Source organism: Volvox carteri (genome assembly GCF_000143455.1).
Source record: "Volvox carteri f. nagariensis unplaced genomic scaffold VOLCAscaffold_11, whole genome shotgun sequence".
NCBI lineage: Eukaryota > Viridiplantae > Chlorophyta > Chlorophyceae > Chlamydomonadales > Volvocaceae > Volvox > Volvox carteri.
This window is the reverse complement of record NW_003307554.1, coordinates 837,394-859,598: the sequence shown is the minus strand read 5'-3', so window position 1 is coordinate 859,598 and position 22,205 is coordinate 837,394. Positions and strand designations below refer to the sequence as shown.

Sequence of the window (22,205 nt, the reverse complement as noted above, 5' to 3'; positions counted from 1 at the left end):
ATCCCCGTCCTCCGCATCCGCCAGGATGCTATCGGCCTGGGCCTGTGTAGCGTCGTCGTCTGGGCCCCAATCAGCTGAGGCAAGCATGACTGTTAGCTTAGGCGGGCAGTGGCCCGGGCCAGCGCCCGTGTAATGAAAAGCCCTGTGTACCGCTCGATTCCTCGCCCTGACTAATCCAGCTTGTACGGTGGCGCGCTCACAGAGTTCGGTAATAGCCTTTCGCGCGATGAAGGTTTGTTTGAGCGCAGGTGGCTGCCGTGGGGCCCCAAGGTGGCTGTTGCGTCTGGCATGGAAGTCCCTTCCCATGCCGAAAAGAAGAGATGTTGTTAAAATTGCATGGCCGTGTCTTTGGGGGTTACTCAGCTTTGTCGACAGCCCGATTATTCGACGGTAGCTACCTATACCATGTAACATGGGATATGAAGCTCTATCCGAACAATTGCTGATAAGAATGCGAGCACCAAGACGACCTTCGAGGTCGTGCTCGGGCCTACTCGCGTTTCCTGTCGCGCGAACGCGCTCAAACCCACACAATACACCAGCTGCCCCACACCGCTCCACATGTCGCACACACAAAGGGCAAAAAGAAACTCATAGCTGCGTACGGGAATGGTTTATCTTACACGTAGGTGCTTTGGATATCTATCGCCGCGAGATAAAATCCCCCGAAAATATGTGTGCCGTCATCAGCTTCCTCCGCCCATCCACTGGTACACAACCCGAAATGCTTCGAAGCCAACTCGCCCAGCAATTGACATGGATGCCTGCCATGGCTGTGCAGTGACTGCAGGCGCCCCCGGCGCCCGCCACAGGTCCCGGGAGTGAGCTGAAGCGCCCCTACGAATCCATCCCCCCAGCATGCAACGTTACGTCACATTGATTTGCGAATTACCCCACAGCAACTCACAGAATGCAGGCATGCTACTGTATGACCAAACGTGCCAGCGAGGTGCATTCAGAAATCAACATGCTGCAAGCATTTTTAAATGTGCTTCTGTCAAGAGCTTGTCAGGCCGGCTAAGCACGCAGCAGGCAGGCCCAGGGCCGCTCGGCTTGTTGGCTTGCCCGCTGCCAGCACTAGAGATCCCTCCAATCGGGGCGGGTTGGACCCGCCTTGCTTGCCGCCAGACCAGCAGACAGGGAGATCCCGCTTACAGCAACCCGTTGTCGCCGCAGCTGTAGCCCCTCCGCCCGCAGCAGCCGCTGCTTCTTGCCCCTGAATCTAATCCAGCTAGGTGCTTACAGCGCCAGCACCCGGGCCGCATGGACGGTGGTCCTCACCAGAGCCGCATGCTTGCGCACGACACTGCGCATGGCGGCAGCTGCGGGTGCCGCAGCCACGGACTGGGCCCTCACAGGGCAGACCACGGGCCTGGAACACAAAAGAAGTTTACAGGAGGCCGTACAGGAAAAGTTTATAGGAAGAAAAGGAACGTACTGTGGAGATTGGGTTTTAGGAAAGGGCCGATGGGCACCTGTGTCTGTGGAAATTTCAGGCACTGTAGGCAGCAATGACGTCCTAATCGTCATCCAGACATGGGTATGTGGGGATAGCGGGGATGTGCGGGATTTAGCGGCAGTGTAACGGCGGGGGCGATCGAACAGATGTGCGCGCAAAGTCCTCTTTTTCTTTCTTTCGGCGTACATTATTCCTAGGCTGTATGCGTCTGTGCAGGTGCATAGGTGTGCGTGTGTGCGTCTGTGTGTGTGTATGTGTGTGTGTGACATGGTCCGGGGTGTGGACTTTGCAGAGCCGAAACAGGAACACGTCGAATGGACGACTGGGTGCACGGGCAGTAGGAAGGTAGACTGGCCTCCAGGCCCGAACGCACCTGCTCAGCTTCGACCCGAAGCAGCGAGACGATCCGGGGGCGGCGCTTGACAACGAGCTGTAGCTCCGTACGGTTGCGCCTGCAGCGCCTCCACGGGCCGCCAGCCAGGACGTCGCACCTGCCGCCTTGGTTGCGCCTGCACCACCACGACGATACAATGCCGACGACGGTCAGACGTGTATCCGGTTACACATACACACATACACACACACGCACGATGCCCTCAGGCTGCCAAGGCGGATCTATGGGACGGTGGGACAGCCCAGGCAGGCAAATCTTGCATCACTCCGGCAGTCCACTGACGCAAAGATCCATCCACCCGTTTGCCGACCCACCGATGGCCCGTCCATAGCAAAACCCATTTTGCCGACCCACCGACCCGCGCAGTCCGCAACCGCGACGTTATCCAACTACCGATGGACCCACCTGCGGGCAGCTGTCCGCAATCCGCCACCATGACGTCAAAGGCGGTCTCGCCGCTGCGGCTACCGCAGGACTCGATCGCCTTGACCACCTCAAAGCCGTCCACAACCTGATCAGGAGTGCACGCATGTAGGAACAGGAACGATGGTGGGTGCAACCCCCGATGTCACCGCCCAAGGGCCCATTCCGTAGCGGTAATTGCAGGGGCTTAGTAGGTAGGCAGGTAGGGCAAAGCGCCGGCGACTGTGAATAACACCGTAGCTCACCACGCATATCGTCTTAAATATCGATACCCGTATCCAACAAAGCCTGCCTTCCTCTGTCGCTACACTACATACAAACCTAGCCATTGACAGCAGCTAGTGTTTTGATATTATTATTAATTTTTTATTAGTATTTTGATATTACTATTAATATTTTATTTAGTATTTTGATATTATTATTAATATATTTTATTAGTATTTTGATATTATTATTAATATTATTAGCGTTTCCTCGCTTGTCAATGTGTAACTGGTAGACCCTCTCTTACTCCCTTTCCCTGGGTCACCTGGCCGAAAACCACGTGCTTGCCGTCCAGCCAGGGTGTCTGAGCAGTGCAAAGGAAGAACTGGGAGCCGTTGGTGTTGGGTCCCGCATTCGCCATGGACAGTACACCCGGGCCCGCGTGCGACAGCTTGAAGTTCTACACACATACATACACACAAACACAGACGGGGGAATGAAGCGTCAAGTATGGATGCGTGAAGGGATGGAAGGCGGGGGACGAGGACGGGGATGCGCACGTGTGAAAGGGCGCATCAGTATGCCACATGCATTCATGGCCATGCGGGCCATGCCCAACTGCGCCGCCACCTAGGAAGCCCGCCGGTGATGATTGGTGTGTTGAGGTGACCTCGGAAAGCGCAGGCAGCCTCACGCTTTGGGTGCTGAAGGCGCCTCATCAGCATGCACAGGCGGGAATGTTCAAACATACGAGGGATAAGAGAGAAGAGATACAAGAAACCTCGTATAGACGATAGCAACCGCTGCTTCTGGAGGCTCCTGGGGGTCCATTCACTCATCATCTTCTGACCCTCTGACCATGACGATGTATTCAACCCATCAATGGACTGCCGCGGAATGTACGGCGTACGGCTAACCGTAGTTTTTCAAAGGCGGCTAAGCGACACCTACCAGCTTGCCCGATAGAAGGAAGTGGATGGGGAACTCTGGTACATGGCAGGTACGACACAAAGAGGAACTCATTACTGCCAAGTGGCCAATAAGCACGAGTGCAGCCCTGCTGCCTACCTACCTACCTAGTACCTCTACTTGCTCGTAGGTACTACCTACTAATCAATCCTACCTGCTTGCCTGTTTCGCACCCTAACTGCCAACCTACCTATACAGCCCGCAGCGCACGCAAACCGGTGCCCTACCTCGTCCTCGAACCGCGAGCCATAGATGCTCATGCCTCCGGTGCCGTTGTCACGAGTGAAGTCACCGCCCTTAAGCGCACGCACGCACACACAAATGCACACACATGCATACATACATACATACGAGATTCAGGTCAATGTACGGGCAGCGTGTAAAGCCTGAGGGCGGGGCATGTGTAATCCCGCGACCACACCAATGACTCAAGCTGAAGCCATAAAGACTCTTATAAAGTATGCAGGAAAGCAGCCCCGCACTGGCAAGCACCAAATCAGCCTCAGTATAACTAGCAAACACAGCCTTAGGTATCTTATCTGCATGTGGCTAGGCCTGGGTTTCGTGGTGCTTGAACCGTGACTAAGGAGTCCGGGCAGGTAGAGCCGGGCTGGGCTGGGCTGGGCTGGGCGGGCTGGCAGGCATGGCAGACGGAAACAGGTCTACAGCTATAGTAGGTACATGGCCCCGACCAGCAGCCTGCGCGACGCACCTGGCACATGAAGTTCGGAATGACGCGGTGGAAGCGGGAGTCCTTGAAGCCCTTGCCCGGCTCGCGCAGGCACAGCTGGCGGAAGTTCTGCACAGGTGGCACACGACCCGTGGGTCACATGCATGAGGCAGGACAGGAGGGCACAACAACAGCAGCAGCAACAGCCGCGGCAGGCAAACATAGGGCAGGGCATGCAAGCCCGTTAAGGCAAGAGTCGGCAATGTCTCAATCCGTTACCGTCACAACTACCGTCACAATCCGTGCAGTCCTGGATGTCCTGAAGCCGGCAATACATGCGCGGAAGACACGAAATGCTTTTCAAGCGGCGCTTTACTGATGTACAATCGTTGTTATGCATACATATAGACCTAAGTCGCGCCAATGACGGTGTGGACACTGACCAGCCTCACATTGCACTGACTGGGCCATCAGTGATGTTACATTAGCACATGGACTTTGGGGGCAGTGAAGCGACGGAAGACAGGAGAACCACAGCTCAGTGCTCACCTCGGCGGTCTTCGGCGTCACGTCGGCCTTCAGCTCCTGCCGCAGTGCAGACCCCCACATGTGGTTAGTTAGATCGGTTAAGTTGGTTAGAAGGATACCTGGACTTCTGCGGGTCCTTGCTACTAACCAACACAGCAGCAACAGAAGATGCTGTCGTCCAACCGGCCACCAATCATATGGCGATTTTGCAGGACAAAGCTTAGCTCGTTATGCTAATTCCTTTCGGCAGCCGTGGCCGCGGGAAATCCTTGGATGCTGCGACGTGATTGCCACGTCATGATGCGATGGGTGAGGGTTCGACTGACTGGCTTCATGAATGGAATCGAATGCCGGTGTGTATGACCTATGCTGGTTGCTTCACTTCTTATCAGCAAGACCACGTGTTAATCCATCCAACAGTTTACGAAGTGGTACGGCACCTTCTGAACAGCTCTCTGGTACGGTTCATAACGGGGGGCTGGTGCCGAGGAAATTTCCCTATAAGATACGCATGGCTGCATGGTGCCTGATGCTGTATTGATGTTTGGCACACGGCATAGGGATGCATGTATTAGCAGAACGGATGAGAAGCCCCTTCCTGGTCCATGGGTTTCTCTTGCAGCTGAAGCACGGGTGGGTGCGAAGGTGTGTGTATTGATCCTCATCTCCTAGCCCGCACGCCTTTCGCAGGTTCGCTCCTACGCCGGTTCGGCTTCTGTTTCTTAACACCCTTCGGCCCTTAGCTTGCCATGACGATGCGGCCCAGCGGAGTTGCGTCGCCATAGCGGCCCAGCTTGATATCGAAGTACACCAGCGGATTAGCCTGCAAGGAAGCCGTCGCCAGGAGCAAGATGGACCAAGGTGTTGCACATAGTCATGATCGAAAAATGAAAAATTCTGGCCTGGTCAGCAATCCTGCCGGTTCGTTTGTACTACAGCAGCACTCCGAACTTATGTGGCTGCCGCTAGGTCAAAGGAAAATCCGAATATGGGAAAAGGCTGGCTAAGATCCATGGTTTCGTTTATTGCATCTTGTAGTATTCAGGTTGGTGCGCAGAGCAGGCAGGCGTTATGGCAAAATGAGAATCGTTGAGATGCAGATCACAAACGGTGCCCTTAGTGGATCTTCGTAAAAGAACGTATGTGTTTTCTATTAACTTACCGGATTCGTAGGACCAAGCGGTGGAGCATAAGCAACTTTCGCCTTTGCCATTTGGGCGATGGCGTCCTTGTTAGCACTCTGCCCTTGACCCATTTTGTTCTGCTTGCTCACTAAACGCGTAGGTGGAAACAATTTTTGTTGTTAGTGGTAATTTAGTGGTGCGCCAAGGGACTAAGATCCACATCAAAACATGGAACCATAACCGTATCTTACCAACGATCCTACGGCTGCAATAGTACCAACCACCAAGCCTAGTAACTGCTAATTGAACTTGGATCCGAAAACCAGTCTTAACGACGCGAGCGTCGCAGATCGTTTCCCATGGACTACATGATCTCAGCTTGATTACGATGCGCTTTGCGCACCAGTCGCACAACGTGTTGCACACCAAGGAACATCGGTTTCACCGGGCATTGTCAAGAACACAATGACGGGTGGAATCGGCGACACCGGGACATCCTGAGGATGCCCATATCTTGCGCTCTCTTACCCTTACTCCCTTTTAATACCAAACACGGCGCACCGAAGAAGGAAGCTTCATGGAAGCGGTCAGAATTGGCACCACTCGTATGTTCCCATTAGTACGCGTGATGTGCTGCTGGTTAAGTGGCTGGAGAGCTATAACAGGCCCGAATCCGGTTTGAGTGGTTCGAGCGGCAAGTCCAAATGGTGCAACACGCGTCCAAGTCATGGGGGGAAATGTCTCTCCCATTTCGTAGACCCTCCCAGCCTCTCTCTGCCGTGCTCCGCGTGCTCCGGGAACCGTACGACCTTGGCAAGGTCCATATTTGTTTCTTGCTCCGTTTGATTACCTTGATTCTCTTGTACTTAGTTAATCCTTGACATCTCTCTGGCACTTTCCTCACCCACGTATACTGACAGGTTCCAGGCTTCAAGCTTATTTTGAATTCTGCCAGGAAAGGCATTACGCTAGGGGCAATGGCCTTCGCCTTAAACTCTTACAGCTTCGTGCACCTTTAAGAAAATGTAGGAATACTTTATATTAACGCAGTAGCCTTGACCTCCTTAGTGCTTGAACATGGAGGACGCGAAAGTTATGGAGTTGCGAAAGGCAGTCCGTCAACAACTGCAGCAGGCTGGTGTTCAAGGGGTTTTGCACCAGCTGCTTCTGGAATACCAGCGGACTGGAGAGAACGTGACGCCAGAGGATGCGCTTGATATCCTTCAAGTAAGGGTGCCAGCATCTACTTGGCCTTACGATGACGAAGAGATGCTTCAAGGATGCGCTCATTTGCCGAACAGGGTCGAGGTGTCATTGACCAACTCGTGCGAACTATTCGCCCACCACAGCCGGCTGTAGAGACGCTCACTCTGGTTTCGAACGTCGGACCCACCAAGCCCGCAGAATTGCCCGCGTGAGTAAGCACACGCCTAATGGTTGACTTGAGAAGGACCTCGAGACCAGGGCTGTCAAGTGGACGGTTGGCTGTGGGCTCAGCTACTGCCCAGTTTATCGGCGCCTTAACCAGTCACCTAGACGCGATGTCCTCTGAATCCCCCACAGAGCTCATGCGCTTTCGAGCAATTGTAATCAAGCGTGTTTCCTTGCGCCGTTTACCGCTGGCAAAAGCACGTTCATGTTGACACCAGCGTTCTCTTCTCCGCCAGCTCGCCTTTGTGTAGGCTAACAACAAAACCCCACTGATCCCCTGCCGACCTTGGATACAGCCATAAACCCGCACAATTCACGCATGAATCTCGCCTTAGCCCCCGTACTTGAGCACCCAGGTCTGCATCATCACCCTCCGACGAGCAAGAACATCACCACCCGCACTGGCCCTGCTCTGCATCCCGGCCCGCCACGCTCCAACAACACCATTTGCCGCCCCCACTTCCTCACTCCCTCCTGTCCTCGCGCAACAGGGGCAAGGCTTTCCTGCATGTAAAGCTGCTGGGCGGCAGAGCTTTCACAGACTATACTCTCCGGATACCCGGTCCAGAAGAGCGTTTGCAGCTCTCCCTGGAGCTCTTTGGTCAGCGTTTCACCACGCATGAGGTCCCAGCGACCGCAGAGCCGGCGTTTGCGGGGGAGGCCTTCTTCCAGCTGCCCACAGGGCCGGGTTCCGTTGACCCACTTCAGCTGCTGGCGCTGCGGCAGGGGCTTCATGCGGTGGTGATGCAGTTAAACCCTCTGGCGCCCTGGGGCTCGGACGATCAGGCGGGTGAGTGACTAGGGGCTGATGGCCCTTTGCGGTGGTACTTCCACCTCCACCAGGCCAAAGAGGTACGGCCGGGTGGAAGGAGGGCGGCTGAGAGGTACATGGACACCCACCCATTCAGGCAGCACCACACATCGCTGTGTGGTGCTGTGGCATGCAGTTCATCGCGCTGTGACATTGTCGGGTCTTCATTTATGCATGATTTTGCGCGCGATTAACCTGCTTTGGGAATAACAGTCGACGTTCTCCGCATTCTGCAAGTCTTGGCATGACGCAGCTTTTCCCTGTTGCTCATCCCCACTCCGGCGCCAAGTTTCGCCTCCTGGCTGATTTCACAGACCGTGGCGCGGGTCCCGGCAAGGCTCCTACAGCAGCAGCAGTTGCGAACACTCCGGAGCAGGTGGCCCGCCAGCTGTCGGTGAGGCGGCTGGTGTGCGCACTCGGGACCGCTGAGTGGCGTACGGCACTGCTGCGGCGGGGCAAGGTGGTGGTTTCGGTACAGTTGGGCGCTGGTCCTGCAGGTAAGGAATGGGTCGCGGGTTGATGAGTCAAAACCCTGAAAGTGGGTTTTGGAGCCGACAGGGCCCACATAGGCACAACCTTCGGCGAGGCGGGCCGATTCGCGGGCTGCGGGGTCTGTTGGCACCCGGCCGTGTGGGGTACCAGTCGTGTGTCGTTTTGTGCAATGCTTTTGCAACAAAGGGAAAAAGGGGGAAGGGGGTATATTATCGCGTAATGTTGTAAATGTATATACGCCATGAGGAAGAGGATTCGGGAGTAGAATGCGCAGCATTGTCAGCACGATATCCGATGACGGGGTGTCTATGGAGTTCCGATGACGGGGTGTCTATGCAGCAGCCTGACTGGACCCCGAGCCTCCATGGGACCAACCGCCTCGACCTGCCAGCCATGACCTTCATTTCCTGGTCGGGAAGTCCAAGCTACACCTCATACAGTGCAGTGAGGAGCTGGATAAAAAGGACTGAACCGCAAAGGCGAACCCTCTCCAGCGCTCAGCCTAACACACGTATATGTTTCTCTTCCTGTCTTTTTGCCGCCCCCTTTTCCGCTCCGTCCGTCTTTGCCCATGATTTTATTGCGGATGGTGGTCCGTGCAATACTCACACATAGGGTCCGGCGGCGCGATGCCCGCCTCCATGGCACCCGCCGGCATGCTGACGCTGCAGCTGGAGCTGCGTCCGGCCTTCTCTGCGGCGCTGGATGAGGCGCTGTTGAAGAGCCAGCAGCGCATGGAACACGCGCGCGACGCGGACGTCATGGCGGCCTTCGTCGCGAATGCCAAGGTAAGTAGGTACGCGGTAGCCATAAAGCAGGTGGCCACTTGCGTCGTCAGCGATGCACCCTTCTTAACACCGCTGCGGGACTTCGTGGCTCTAGAAACCTTGCGGCCTTGCTTTTTTCGGCCATTGCATTGTCAGTGAAAGATGCTATGGACTAGCTGGCGTGTGGTGGACTGGTCGGTCCCTTTCTAGGTGGGCTGTACTTGGCGGGGTATTGTCAGTGCAGCGCGGTGGATATTAGGCGGATAATGATCTGCAGGCGGGAATGTATCTGATGTGACTAAACGATTTGGAGTTTACGGGTTTCTGCTAAGACAGGTCCGCCTCCAAAGCTAAGCGGGTTGTGGCACGTGAGAAACACATGCGCTCCTGTTGTTGCTACTGCTCTGTGCTGCTACATGCTACATGCTCGTCATCCCACCGGTCATTCTTGCAGGCTTGGTGGGGCGACTACGTGTCCCAGAACCTGGCCTTCAAGTCCCGGCCGATCAAGGTGAGGCTGCGGCGGCTGACCATGGCACCTAGCGCACCACCCTGGGGCTTGCGCTGCATTATCCTTGTGCTGCAGCTGCCTTCCGCTTGTTGCCACGAGACGAGTGTTACGAACCATGGCGGCTCAGTTGTCTTGCTCCGTCTCCGGATTCTTTTGTCTCAAATCACTGTCGTGCGGTGTCCCCTCCGTCCCCCTGGCCCCTCGATCCTTCTGGCGTTCTGTCCCTGGCTGCCTACGACACTCCTCACAAGGTCCTCGCCAACGGTGAGGATGGCAGCCAGTACCCGGTGTGTTGCTTCGTGCGGCCGCTGCAGCTCGGCCGCACTCTGGCAAACGCGCGCGAGGCGGCCCGCTTCGTGAGCTTGCTGCGGCGGCGGGAAGATCTGGCGGTGCTGCCCAGCGGCGGCCTCAGCGAGGTGGCTGAGTGCTGGTGCCTGCTTCACACGGTACTGGCGTCAGGGACTGCATCCAAGGTCAGTGGCCGCTCGTTTATGCCCCCCCCCGCCTCCTTGCCTACTTTTATCCCCGGGAATGGGCGTATGCGTCGGGCAGCTGTGCGTCATGTAATAGATCTGTGTATCCGTCTTGGTTGCAACTGTTTACCTTATTCCTTGCTTTTGTGTGGAGAGTTGGGCATTGTGCCAGCATTTAACGGACCATGTGCAAAGTCAGCTTGAAACGGTGTTTTGCTTCGCGTGCGAGCTGTGCAGCCACATGTACGTTTACAGATGCCAGCATCAGGACGAAACTGCATTGCTCCTGGAGCAAGGGCAATGCATGTGCGCATGGGTGTGGCTCGCGCCTGCCCGCAGTGCACAAGGGTGCAGTGGCAAAGACCTCCGAAAGTACGCGATGGCATGGGGAAGCGCATGCGCACGACGAAACTCACCCACGGTGCAGGAGGAGATGGCGATACTGCTGTGCAGCTTGCTGCTGGGGTTTGGGCTGGACGCGTGGGTGGTGGTGGGTCGTCTGCATGACGGCACCGGCCACACCTGGGTCATGACCCGTGGGCCGCTCGCGTCGCCGTGCTTCTGGGAGCCAAGCACAGGTGATTGTTAACGAGGAAAAGGTGTTTGGATAATTGCGCGAACGAACGCTCACTCGCGAGTGGACCATTTAGGTCACGTTTCGATGGCATCGGATGGGTCTGGGACAAGAGAGAGGACTCATGTTGCACTGTCGATTCAGCTGCGCCGCAGAACCTGGGCTTGCACCGTTGCAAGCCGCCGGCTAGGGGTTTGCATGTAAGCTCCGCCCGGAAGCTCCGCACGTCTGCACCCCTACGGGGCGGAGCGGCGCATCACATCACATGGCGCACACGGGACTTACAGTAGGATCAATAGCGTCGTTAAGGGACATCGCGCCTTTTTGGATAGGGATTTTGAAATAGGCTGGCAATCGGGGATCGTGTTTCTCGTTCGTGTTTTCCGGGATTTCGGATTACCATCAACATCAACAAGCATCAGCTCAGGACGAGGCGCGCCGGTTGACTATTACCCTGGCTGCGACAAACCTCGACTCCTCCTCCTTACTGAACTTCCGCAGCTGTGCGCTACGCGATCACTGACGTGGACACCTGGCCGTACCAGTCTGTGGGCTGCGTCTTCAACCACCTGCGGTTGTACGCCAACTACCAGGTGTGTTCGCGGTGTGCAGATGATGCGGCGATACGCAATCGGTCAATCAGCGCGGTTGTTGGGCTTTACCATCCTTAAGGTTCACCCGTCACAGCGTTGAGAGGTGGTATTAGGTGACGAGCAACCCCAGTCTTCATCCTGCAATCGTTGGATCCCGTCATGTCGTTTGGGGTATCTTTTCGCTGACCTGCTGTGATTCATTCACCAGGATTCAAGTAGATGTAGTAGATGGATCAAAACTTGTGGCACCCGTCCCGTGCAGTGCGATGACAGCGCTTTTGGCACGTCCTACGTGCTGGAGGATGCCTCCCTGTGGCGGGAGCTGCCCATGCCGCCGAAGGAGCTGCCCGCCATGCCTTGGTCAGTGTCTTGACGGTGGCTTAGAAGGAGGACCGTGTGACTCTTTAGTGTGCCGGCACCCGGGGCGCCTGGCTTGTGGAGGAAGCCCTGGTGCAGGACCTGGCAATTTAGCTTAGCCTGCAATGTCCTCGTACCTTCGTAGCGAAGCAGAGGGCAGGCAGCGGGACCGTCGAGCATTAACGGTGATTGAGATTTAATGTGCAATAAGCAGTTTCCATGCAGCTTTGGAACAGCTTTAGGTCTGGTTGCCTTACCGGACTTGACTCCTGCTGGTCCGCCCCCGCGCGCCCTTGTGCTGAGGGCCACAGGAGCGCCATCCCGCTGGCCCGTAGCTCCATCCCCGACCCGCTGGAGCTCGAGGCGCACCTAGAGGCCAGGTTGCGGGCCGCCGCAGCTCAACACCGACGGCAGGCGCTGGGAGCCGAGGGCACGACCGCCTGGGACGACAGCCTTGCGCAGCTGCTGATGCCGGCTTTGGCCGCGTACGAGCACGTAAGGGACCGGGACCCTACCTGTTCGGGGCCCCTCTCGAACTGCGACGCGTGTGCGCTCACCGTGCATATGCGCTGAACGCCATGGCAGTCGCGGAGGGTTTGATTTAGCAGGCATACTCGCCGCAGTCACCGCGCGTTGTGTTGCCTTGCCGCCATGGATGTGGCCCTGCATATGGTTTTGCGACAGTCTAGTCTAGTCTGTACCGTTGCTGTACAGTGTACTACAGTGTCGGTACCGTTGGCTCACAGCCGCTGTAGAACATAAAATGCAGCGATTTTAATTTATGTAGCTTTGGCCACCTTGCTCCCAAGTTCCATCTCATACCCAACTCGTATCACCAACTAGTCTCCACTGCCTTCAACCGCATGCGATGCACGCTTTCCTCGCTTTTCGTGGCTGACCGGATTTCTCTCACCGTCCGCCGCTTGGCCATGCAGGAGGCTGTTAGTGGGGAAGTAGCCCCGGGGAACGACGAGTTCCAGCAGGCCATCAAGCGAGCCGTGCCGCTTGGCTGGGTATTCAAGGCCATGCCGCAGCACCACAGCCATGTGTGTGTGGACCTGATGCGAAAGGCCATGCTGGAGGAGGACCAAGTAAGGGGCCAGGCGGGCCACCGCATCGACGGACAATTGAAATAGCTTGCACTGTTGCACAGAGTAGTGTTACCTGCACGGCGCCCTAAGTTACAAGTTACAAGTTCTGCACAAGTGGGGGGGTGTCCATAAAAGCCAGGGGGCCCATGGACGGCCTAAGTAAATTTGAGGCATTGAAAACCTAGGGGATCCTAGGGACTGAACAGTAAGCCGTAACGTGGCAAGCGGTCAATAAATGATTAATAATGCAACAGCAACCGAAGCATGTGCCCTCCTTCTTGCTGCCTCAACCGTTCTTGCAATGCCCCCATGCGCAGATGCTGGACATCCTGGGCACCACGGCAAGCTCGGTTTCGTTTGCGCTTCGGGTGAAGGTGTTCGTATACCCCGAGTGCCTTAGCAGCGTGTGGATGATGCTGGCCGCAAAATACAGCGCTGTCACGTGAATTGCGGTATATCATGGCTCCGGCAATAGATATCCCGGATCATCTAGACCCGTCGGGGAAAACCGTCACGCATGCGTGTTCCTTGGGTTGCGGTTTTCCTTGTTAGCGCTAGGGCCAAATATTGCAGCAGCAGCAGTAGCAGCTGCCGCAGCAGCACCCTGCCAATCGTTCCTGCAAGCTTGACCAGCTTGATAACAAAAGTACTTGATGACAGATACGCATCGGGCTTGCCTTGCGATGGGATCTTTTGCCAACAATGCCCCGGTAAGGCCATCGTGTATTGTGTGTATTCAATGCGCCGTATTTGGGAGCTGGGCTTAGAAACTATTGCCTGCAAAGTTCCTTGACACACCTGCCATTGACACAGCCGAATCATTCGGGCAGGGCTTTACTTTTATAGTGCTCCTGTCACCTGCACACTTTGCCCGTCTCATCTCGGCTGTGGTCACATTTTCGGTGTGGTATGTGCTGGGCCATACAAGGACCAAGAAAGCGTGACTCCTTTGTAATAGGGTTCAATAGGGTTCAATGTTTGTAATGGGTCTGTCCACTGAGCAACACTGGACCACTAGCATGGCATGTGAAGTCCTGGGCCGTCTACATGATGCTGCCGTTGTGTTGCTTGGCAGAGACCTTACATGGTGTGTTTGCCGGCCATCACCTAGTACACAGAAGGTGTGTACATGTGCAGCAGCTGGTACATAGTACGGCACACATAACGTCTCAAATATGCGCCAACACGCTTTCTCAACATCTCGGAGGCCTTTTCAGCGGCCAGCTATTGCAATGGTATCGTAACCATGTTCAATTCTGAAGTCGTCAGTTGGACGGAGTACAAAGTAGATATCAGGTCGGACGACGGGATGATGAACATTTGCACGAATATCATGATGAATATGTAGCTGTGATCGCTTGGGATCCCCTGTGTCTGAAAAACCTTAAGACCGCTAGGCGCATGTGAGTATAACCCACTGCCCCAGGGTAGGCGATGGTAGGCACAGCCTGGTGTGGCCGTAAGGGCCCGAGACGGATCCCTTCAAAGGGGGAGGAATGTAGTAGCTGGTACACGGTACGGCACATGTATCAACTACTAATACGCACTAAGGTGCTCCGCCAGCATTTTGAGGCCATACTTGTATGCGTAGTAAGGGAGGCTGCCCCAAACAAAAGCATTTTGGCCCTCATGCAAATGGACTGCAAGTATGCATAGAGTGTCCTGCTAAGTGTCCTGCGGCGAGCAGTGTGCAAAATGCCCACCTTCACGGATTATCACTCGAATTGACCTTCTTACGGCCCCTCATATCTATTCTATGATTGAAAATACTAAGTTCTGCACACTACGGAGCAATCTGGCAGCAATGGACGTTTTTGGCTGGAGGAATATATTCCTCATCATTAATGAAAATGTACGGGTCGGCCTCAATTCATTCCTTTTTTCCAAAGGCCAAAATGCCTGTTTATTCCTTTTAAGGATTACATTACTTAATTTTAAGGATTACATTACTTAATTTTAAGGATTACATTACTTAATTTTAAGGATTACATTACTTAATTTTAAGGATTACATTACTTCAAAAAAAAAACGCTGCCCCCAGGCACCCTCGACAGGACTTCGCAACATTTCCTTTTCCCTTCCCCTCTCTTTCTCCCTTCCACATTACACTTGCTACAACATTGGTGATGGCATCCCAATTGTGTGTCATCGATTTTATTGGCACAACGGTAATGGCTTTAATTTTGGCAAATGATAGGGTAGCGTAATAATGAGCGGTAACACCCAACAAAAGGACAAGCGCGCAATTTAAATAGCGGTTGCATTGGAAGCCAGCTACTACTTAACGCGCTGCGGCAGGCAGGATCCTAATCAAGATTACAAAGAGTTATCAGGAAGTCTGGCCGATACGAGTACAACAAGGCAGGCCTGAAAATAGACGGTCTGTACACGATTGAAATGTTTAAAGCGAACGAGAACGGACGTGTGATGGACGAGTGGTTGCTACAGGCAGCATAGTTATCATGTACTGCACCACGGATGGATAAATTCGAAGTGTTTCTGTTTATATGAGAGGAAACGGAATAGTGGCACCCGGAGACGGAGATGCGGTGCATGATACATCGATTAATCCTATCGGCACTATTAATATCACATCATCTCACCGTCATATCCAGAACCAACATTAATTAATAGTTAGCGACGATGCGACGATCACGAGGAACGGCATATCTCCTTTCGGTTTTAGTGTTGGCGCTCATTGCGCAGTTCGGTGAAGTGAGGTCGACGCACTTCCGCGCCGGCATAATCGAGTACCGCGTCAGCCAAACGAACCCCAATACTTTGGACATTGTCGTGACGACATGTTGGAGGTACGTATGCAGGACTTCACTGAATAGAAGGGCGATGCGGTTACTACTAGCCAGGAAATAACCATTGCAAGAGCGTTGCAAAGGAGCCACGAAAGCGACGGCGGCGCGCTACATACCGCAAATAAATTAAATGTATGTATCAATCCCGCCGACGGATGACTGCCGATTGCTTATTACTCCGTCTGCGGATTTATATAGCCAGGTGCTTTGTGTAACGACGCAAATGCCAATCTGAGCATCCCGGGTTACGCCTTTGCTGTGTTACAATGGTATCGAGACGGGACCGCACGAATTCCGAAATAAACTTCGGGTCGGCGGTTCGATTCTGGCAACCAGCAAGTCGCAAATTGGCGATTTCATGGTGTAATGGATAAACCAGCGCACTGGCGCGAGGTGGGATGGCTCCTGTGCTCGAAATAATGGCCGAGGACGTCCATTGCTAAGTGGGGGGCAATGTAACGACGCAAATGCCAATCTGAGCATCCCGGGTTACGCCTTTGCTGTGTTACATTTGTTGGACAGGTAGGGTGTCAGTCTTCTTAACGACGTGTTCATATGTAGGCAAATCAGGGTTGATTCATGTGAATTATCGGATGATCCAATTGGGCCTGAATCGGAATTGGGGTCTGGGCTGTCTGGGGCCCTCGCTCTTGTTGTGGTTGTTATGGTTGTTACAGTGGGCTCCAGACTCACGAAGAATAGAGCCAGCGGGCCAGCTGGCCGTGCACTGCACTAGAGACTAATATACAAAGTAGACAATCACCCAGATAAGACAAGTAAAGGCAATTTGATAGTCAAAACCGCGACCAAAGGGAAGGCTCAGGACCCCCAATTATTAATAAAATAGTCCTGAGTCTCAAAAGTCTTCCAATTAAGAGAATCCAAAAAGTGATAGTTAATCGTCCATCGGTGACCGCTCCCGTGAGCATAACAATTTGCCTGACACAATTCACAAGAAGGGGTGATGTTGCTACATCTTGTGGACTTGTTTTGCGAAGCCTTTGGGATGCGACCAAATGTCTCAAAGTGTGAAAGGCTTGTTGTTGCATGTGATGGCACCCAGCAATCGGAACTTAGCGAGAGATGTCAACAGTTACGACTATCAGGCCAGGTAGTACCTGCCAAAGATAGCGCTCGCTATCTGGGCTTGGTATACGGGCCAGAACGGCCTTTTAGTGCGTGCCGTCAGCAGTTATGTGATACAGGTCGGTCCGCTATGTTTTCCTTGTTGTTGTTGTTGATGGGGTGTTACACTGTGGGCGGCTCGCCCGATAAAGGACGAGCACCGGGGGCCCTGACCGGGCCGAAACACAGCGCAGGGAAGGGCGCGCGGCTTTACGACCGTCTGTTCCTCCGCGCGCGCCTCATTCCCTCACTCGCGCCAACCGGGACACTCTCCCAGCCCCTGGCTAGGCAACACAGCGGCGCAGAAGACTGCAAACCGATCTATGCAAGAACCGCACGAAAGGCGCCACTTCGCCTGGCCTGCCTATTCACGCGCTCTCGTCCCTCTTGACCGCCAAAACCAGAACAAAAAGAAAACACCACCGGGGGCAGGGGCTCTACTCGGGGGCCTCCTCTACACACACAAAAACCAGGGCCCCACGCAGCCAGCAAGGCAAGGGAGACACGGAGGACCACGGGCCTGAGACGACACACCGCAAAAGCCGAGACACGGTTGCACAGAAAAGACCAACACAAAGCGAGTACTCGCACACTGGTCCTCGAAGGCCAGCTGTTCAACTACCACGAGCAACGAACAACGAACACTTCCCGAGGGTGGCCACCACTTCCTCGCCGGTCCACTCACAAACGAGGCGAAACTGGTCCGCACGTCAGACTCCCCCTCGCTGCTCTCGCCCTCCTCGATGCTGCTCTCGGATGGCACCTCCTCCTCCATCGCACTGGCCGACGCTTCACTCCACCCCGGCCAGCACCCCCCCTCGCATCAGCAATGCCAGCCCTAAGCTGAACAGAATTATTGCGGTCTAGCCTGGGCAGTAGAGCTGTGAGTAAGACTTGCTTAGGGGTTTTGGACGCCATGGGAGCGCGCTCGTGGAAAGTTTGCCAGAAAGCCTTTTGTTGAGTGGAAAACTATAACATTTTACTTATTACTGAGTTAGATTGATAATTCGGACCTGTTCTGAGCGGTATTCTGCATGTTTGACGTACGGCATATTGGTGACACTTATTTTGGCGACGGGCCAAAAAATCTGCCATTAGAGCTTTATCCACTGACACGCATTCGGTAACGCCATACCAATTGCGTGTCACCAAAATATCGTGGCAGTACGGTATACAGTACAAGGCTGGCGGTGACATTGATCAGAAAGGGCGTAGTCATAGAGTCATATAAATTTGATAATGCTGGCCAGCTTTAGGCTGATATGGGCAAATTGCGACTGTGCGACATTTTGTGTGCCGCAATCGCATGTGAATACAATTCGAATCGCCGGAACTAATTAAACGAATAATCACATTTCCTAAGGTGTCTGTGATTGGCTGGTGAAGAAGGGAAAGAGGGGGTGATGATCACCGTGAGTCCTTGGACGGAGGTGGGCGGGAAACTGTCAGCTACAAGCTGAAGCTCTACTGAGTGAAAGGCAGAATACCTGTAACAAAAGAGCTGAGGGAGGTTATACTCGCCAGTCAAATACGGTTGTACGACAGTCAACACAGAACCAGACTTAGGGGCTCTGATCGCTTGGTCACATCTAAGTCAACAAAATGCTCCAAAAACATCTCGGAGGCCTTTTCATCGGCCAGCTACTACAATTAGTATTGAGACCTCGTACACACTAGCGACCCTGAAATCGTCTCTTCGGCTCCAACAAATCTCAAAATTGGGTTAGATGATTGTCATTGCACGCAAAAACATGTGGTAAGGTAGCTGTGGTTGTCTGGAACGACTCTGTGCCTGAAAAACCAGACAGCTAGGTGCATGTGAGGCCGGCACATGACGTACGTCACGCGTGATGTGGACTGCTCGGCCACAGCCCAGGGTAGGTGATGGTAGGCACGGCTGGTGTATCTGGCCAAAAGGGCTCGAGACGGATTCTTTAAAACATTGAGGAATGTAGTAGCTGGTAAACACTGTGGCAATAATTTCCGTTAGCACTTTCTGAGCCCCCCCATAAATTATAACCTTTTTCGGGAGTGGTGAGGACGGGTAGGTGTCTGAGTACATGGGAGGAAGGGCGGGAATGTCAACGGGTGAGCATTCAAGCGCCACCTCGGTTGCCTGATAGTGATAATACACACACGTTTGGTGATTCAAGTAAAGACCGCATCCTGACGCCACCTTCGAAAGCGTTTATGCTCATTATACATTGCATGCTTTGTTCGCCAATCAAATGACAGCTTGTACTAGATGATATAAATACATTGATCAGGAGTCTCAGTGGAGCCGTACATTATGTTTGATTGTAACGGACGGACTCCACCGTCAGTCCGATACATGCTGCCGGCATGGCCAGGCTACTAGGCGAGGCGCTTCACGCTGTTGAACGGTGGTCAAACCCTGTCAGCTTTTTTTGCTCTTCCTGAATGGCACTGTGCAATGATGTGCACTTAATGGATGCTGAAATTCGCTTGATTGCAGGTATGGTGCTGCCGATTCACTAACTGTAGAGTTTTATGACGGCGTCAGCAGCACCCTCTTTACCACGAATGGAAATGACGTCGTTGGAAATGGCTACGACGCTTTTGGTAATCGCTATGTAGTTCTAAGGTTCGTGGCATTTTTAGCATCCTCGTACGTGCCTTACTTCTACATACTGTTCGAGACCTATCCTAGATATATGTAATGTAATGTTACAGAGTGGGAGGCTTCTGGGCCGCTTCTGGGCCGCTTTATCACATTGTCAATTCTGCGATTTATCACCTTACAGCACCATCCACCACCACACTGTACTATGCCATACGAACTGTAAGTCCAAGGCGGTGGATCCAGCCGAACAGCCACCAATCCAGCGTGCGAATCTGGTTCATCAACTGTGACCTCAACTTCACATCTCAGCAGCTAGCCATAATCTCGCGCTCCTGACTATATCGGGGGCCTCCCCAGGAATCAAACCCAGGACCTTAAAACCGCTAACTAGTAGTGTCAACCCAGACCAGACCAGACCTAGGTATATGATGTGTGCGACAGGGGGATATATCTTCACCCGTGGCAGCTACCCTGCGAAACCCCGGTATTTCGGGACACCCTCATCTAGTCACCCTAGTCGACTTCTCAGTGGATCGCTTAGGTTCCGCACCCACCACCAGCATCCAACGGAATCTGCCGGATCGGCGGCAGCCTAACTTCGGTCCTGGTCGGCTCGCCAGTTTATATAGTCCCAGGTCACCACCGTCCATGGACTAGGGGCACACTGCCTTCCTAAATTTCGTTCCTGATAGGTCTCGATTCCAGAATCTCCCGGGGGCAATGGTCGTGCCTTACCAGTAGTGTCTAACCTAGTATAGTAGATATATAGTTGTACCTCATGCTGTACATGCGTGAATCCTGTATGCATGCACTGCTGCTCACATGAAAAGCAGTAGCACCATTACCAATATTGCAGCAGCCAAGCATCCAGCATTAGGGCCAGACGCAGGGCCTCATTACACTGAGTGCAATCGTGCATGCATGTGGTCGGCAGGCCCTGTGAGAGCCTACCTGGTTACTAAGACGGATTTGGCGACTAGACCACTAGTGAAGGTGTTGATAAACACCGGGTTTTTCCCTTGGGGTTTTATAGTCGCTTGCAGTCCGTCTGAGGCGCTCGGATGAGATGCCGTAAAATAGTAGATATTCCTGCAGAAGAGAATCGCACCTTCCGGAGAAGAGTTACGATACAGGTCTGGCCGTGAACGGGCAGACATGTACAAGATTGTGTACGGAATCGAGTATGAGTATGTGTACGGATCGTTACAGCCATAGCCGTGGCCATCTACTGCTGAGTACGGTTATAGTCGAAAGATGACTAAGATAGTTGTACGATATTCGCCTCGACGATGAAATGATAATAAGGAATGGAGTCCCTACTCGGAAATATCTTAAGTCCTGTGCTCTTACAGGCCAAGTAGAGATACATAGTTTTGCATTATAGTACCTCGCTCTGCATGTTCACTGTTTCAGTTTGTCCTCATACAAGCTTGTGACCGGATGATTCCATCTTTAATTCCCATGTCGAGTTCGCACGGCTTTATCGATAATTGCCGCAGCTATGCAGCATTCCCAACCTGCATATGACACGTAGCCTGTTGTATCCACTTCCACTGTTTGGGTGGTAGTGAAAACTACCGATTAGTGAATGAGAAGAGGCTAAATGCCTCTGCGTTAGGACGACCCGTACAGAAGTCTGTACGGTCCGAAGATATAGTCGTCAACGCGAATTATCACCAATCGGTGCAATCGTAACCCAAGTGGGTCTACCAGTGACAAGTGTCACGATTATAGCAAGAGCGCTATAATCCAGTATTACGCGTGATAAAGACAGGCAAGTGCCCGCTTAAATAAAGGTGGGCCAGCGCCCAATTAAAGATAGGCAAGTGCCCAATGGTTAACCAAGTAAGAGCGAAGATATTGCCCAGCGGCAAAGTACCAGAGAATTGGGGAAAGATCCGAGGGTTAATATGCAAGTGTGCCACAACAACTATCCCCCCTCAGGACGCAGCATCCTCGCAGCGTTAGTGGCACGAGCCTTAACTGCTTGAAGTTCGGGGTGAAGGTCGGGCGTAAAGTTTTTCTCTGGCTCCCAGCTATTATGTTCATTGGAATACCCGGTCCATTTGACGAGGTACTCGTGCACCAGCCCCTTACGGCGTCTTCCTAGGCGGCGGGCACGATAATCCAGTATGCGCTCGACCGAGTAAAGTGGATCGCTCTTCAGCCACTGAACCGGCGGCGGTCCTGCAGGACTAGAAAGTGCAGAAGAACTGTCGCGAACAGTTGAAGAATCCAACGCATCCGCTGGCGCCTTGTAAGGCTGCAACAACGTTACGTGGAAGGTGGGGTGGATGCGCATATCAGACGGTAGGACAAGCTCGGCCGCTGCTTTGCCAACCATGCGCTTCACAGGATAAGGACCCACCCACCGCGGCAATAATTTACGAGGTCCGACGGCTAACTGCCGCAGATTTTTCGTACTTAAAAGCACTAAGTCGCCTTCCTTGAAGGTAACTTCGGCTCTGCCGCGGTTGTAATAGTTAGTCGTACGGTCTATGGCTTTTTCCAGACACTGCTTCGCTTCTGCAATACGAGCAACGTACGACTTAATAAAAGATTTGGCTGCCGGGACCGGAACATCAAGTTCACGTGAGACGGGAGTAGCTGGGTGGAACCCGTAATTTAAGAAGAAAGGAGATTGTCCCGTAGAGCGATTGACAGCGTTGTTCATCGCGAATTCTGCAGCCGAAAGATAGGTGTCCCAAACACGAGGGTTGTTGCCAGCGTAGGTTCGCAGCATATCACCCAAAGTGCGATTCATTCGCTCAGTCTGACCGTCAGTTTGTGGATGATAGGCAGTAGAAAGGCTACT

At 53.5% G+C, this 22,205-nt stretch overlaps 2 protein-coding genes across 2 annotated transcripts; one reads left to right on the top strand and one right to left on the bottom strand.

Moving 5' to 3' along the window:
• Positions 1–603: 603 nt before the first annotated feature.
• On the bottom strand, positions 604–5,954 carry VOLCADRAFT_80339 (uncharacterized protein). The gene is made up of 9 exons (XM_002948651.1): positions 5,810–5,954; positions 5,396–5,470; positions 4,669–4,704; positions 4,162–4,248; positions 3,677–3,745; positions 2,806–2,940; positions 2,259–2,364; positions 1,833–1,968; positions 604–1,372 (listed from the first exon to the last, which is right to left on the bottom strand). The coding sequence occupies exons 1-9, from the start codon at positions 5,900–5,902 to the stop codon at positions 1,240–1,242; spliced, it is 870 nt and encodes a 289-aa protein (XP_002948697.1). The 5' UTR covers positions 5,903–5,954; the 3' UTR covers positions 604–1,239.
• Positions 5,955–6,848: 894 nt separating this feature from the next.
• On the top strand, positions 6,849–13,829 carry VOLCADRAFT_104023 (uncharacterized protein; the record flags this gene model as incomplete). The annotated part of the gene is made up of 15 exons (XM_002948772.1): positions 6,849–6,998; positions 7,121–7,185; positions 7,694–7,992; positions 8,046–8,054; positions 8,328–8,407; positions 9,177–9,293; positions 9,727–9,783; positions 9,859–10,047; positions 10,098–10,256; positions 10,596–10,746; positions 11,332–11,423; positions 11,686–11,783; positions 12,092–12,275; positions 12,716–12,871; positions 13,189–13,829. The coding sequence occupies 15 exons, from the start codon at positions 6,849–6,851 to the stop codon at positions 13,315–13,317; spliced, it is 1,935 nt and encodes a 644-aa protein (XP_002948818.1). The 3' UTR covers positions 13,318–13,829.
• Between the last annotated feature and the right edge of the window lie 8,376 nt (positions 13,830–22,205).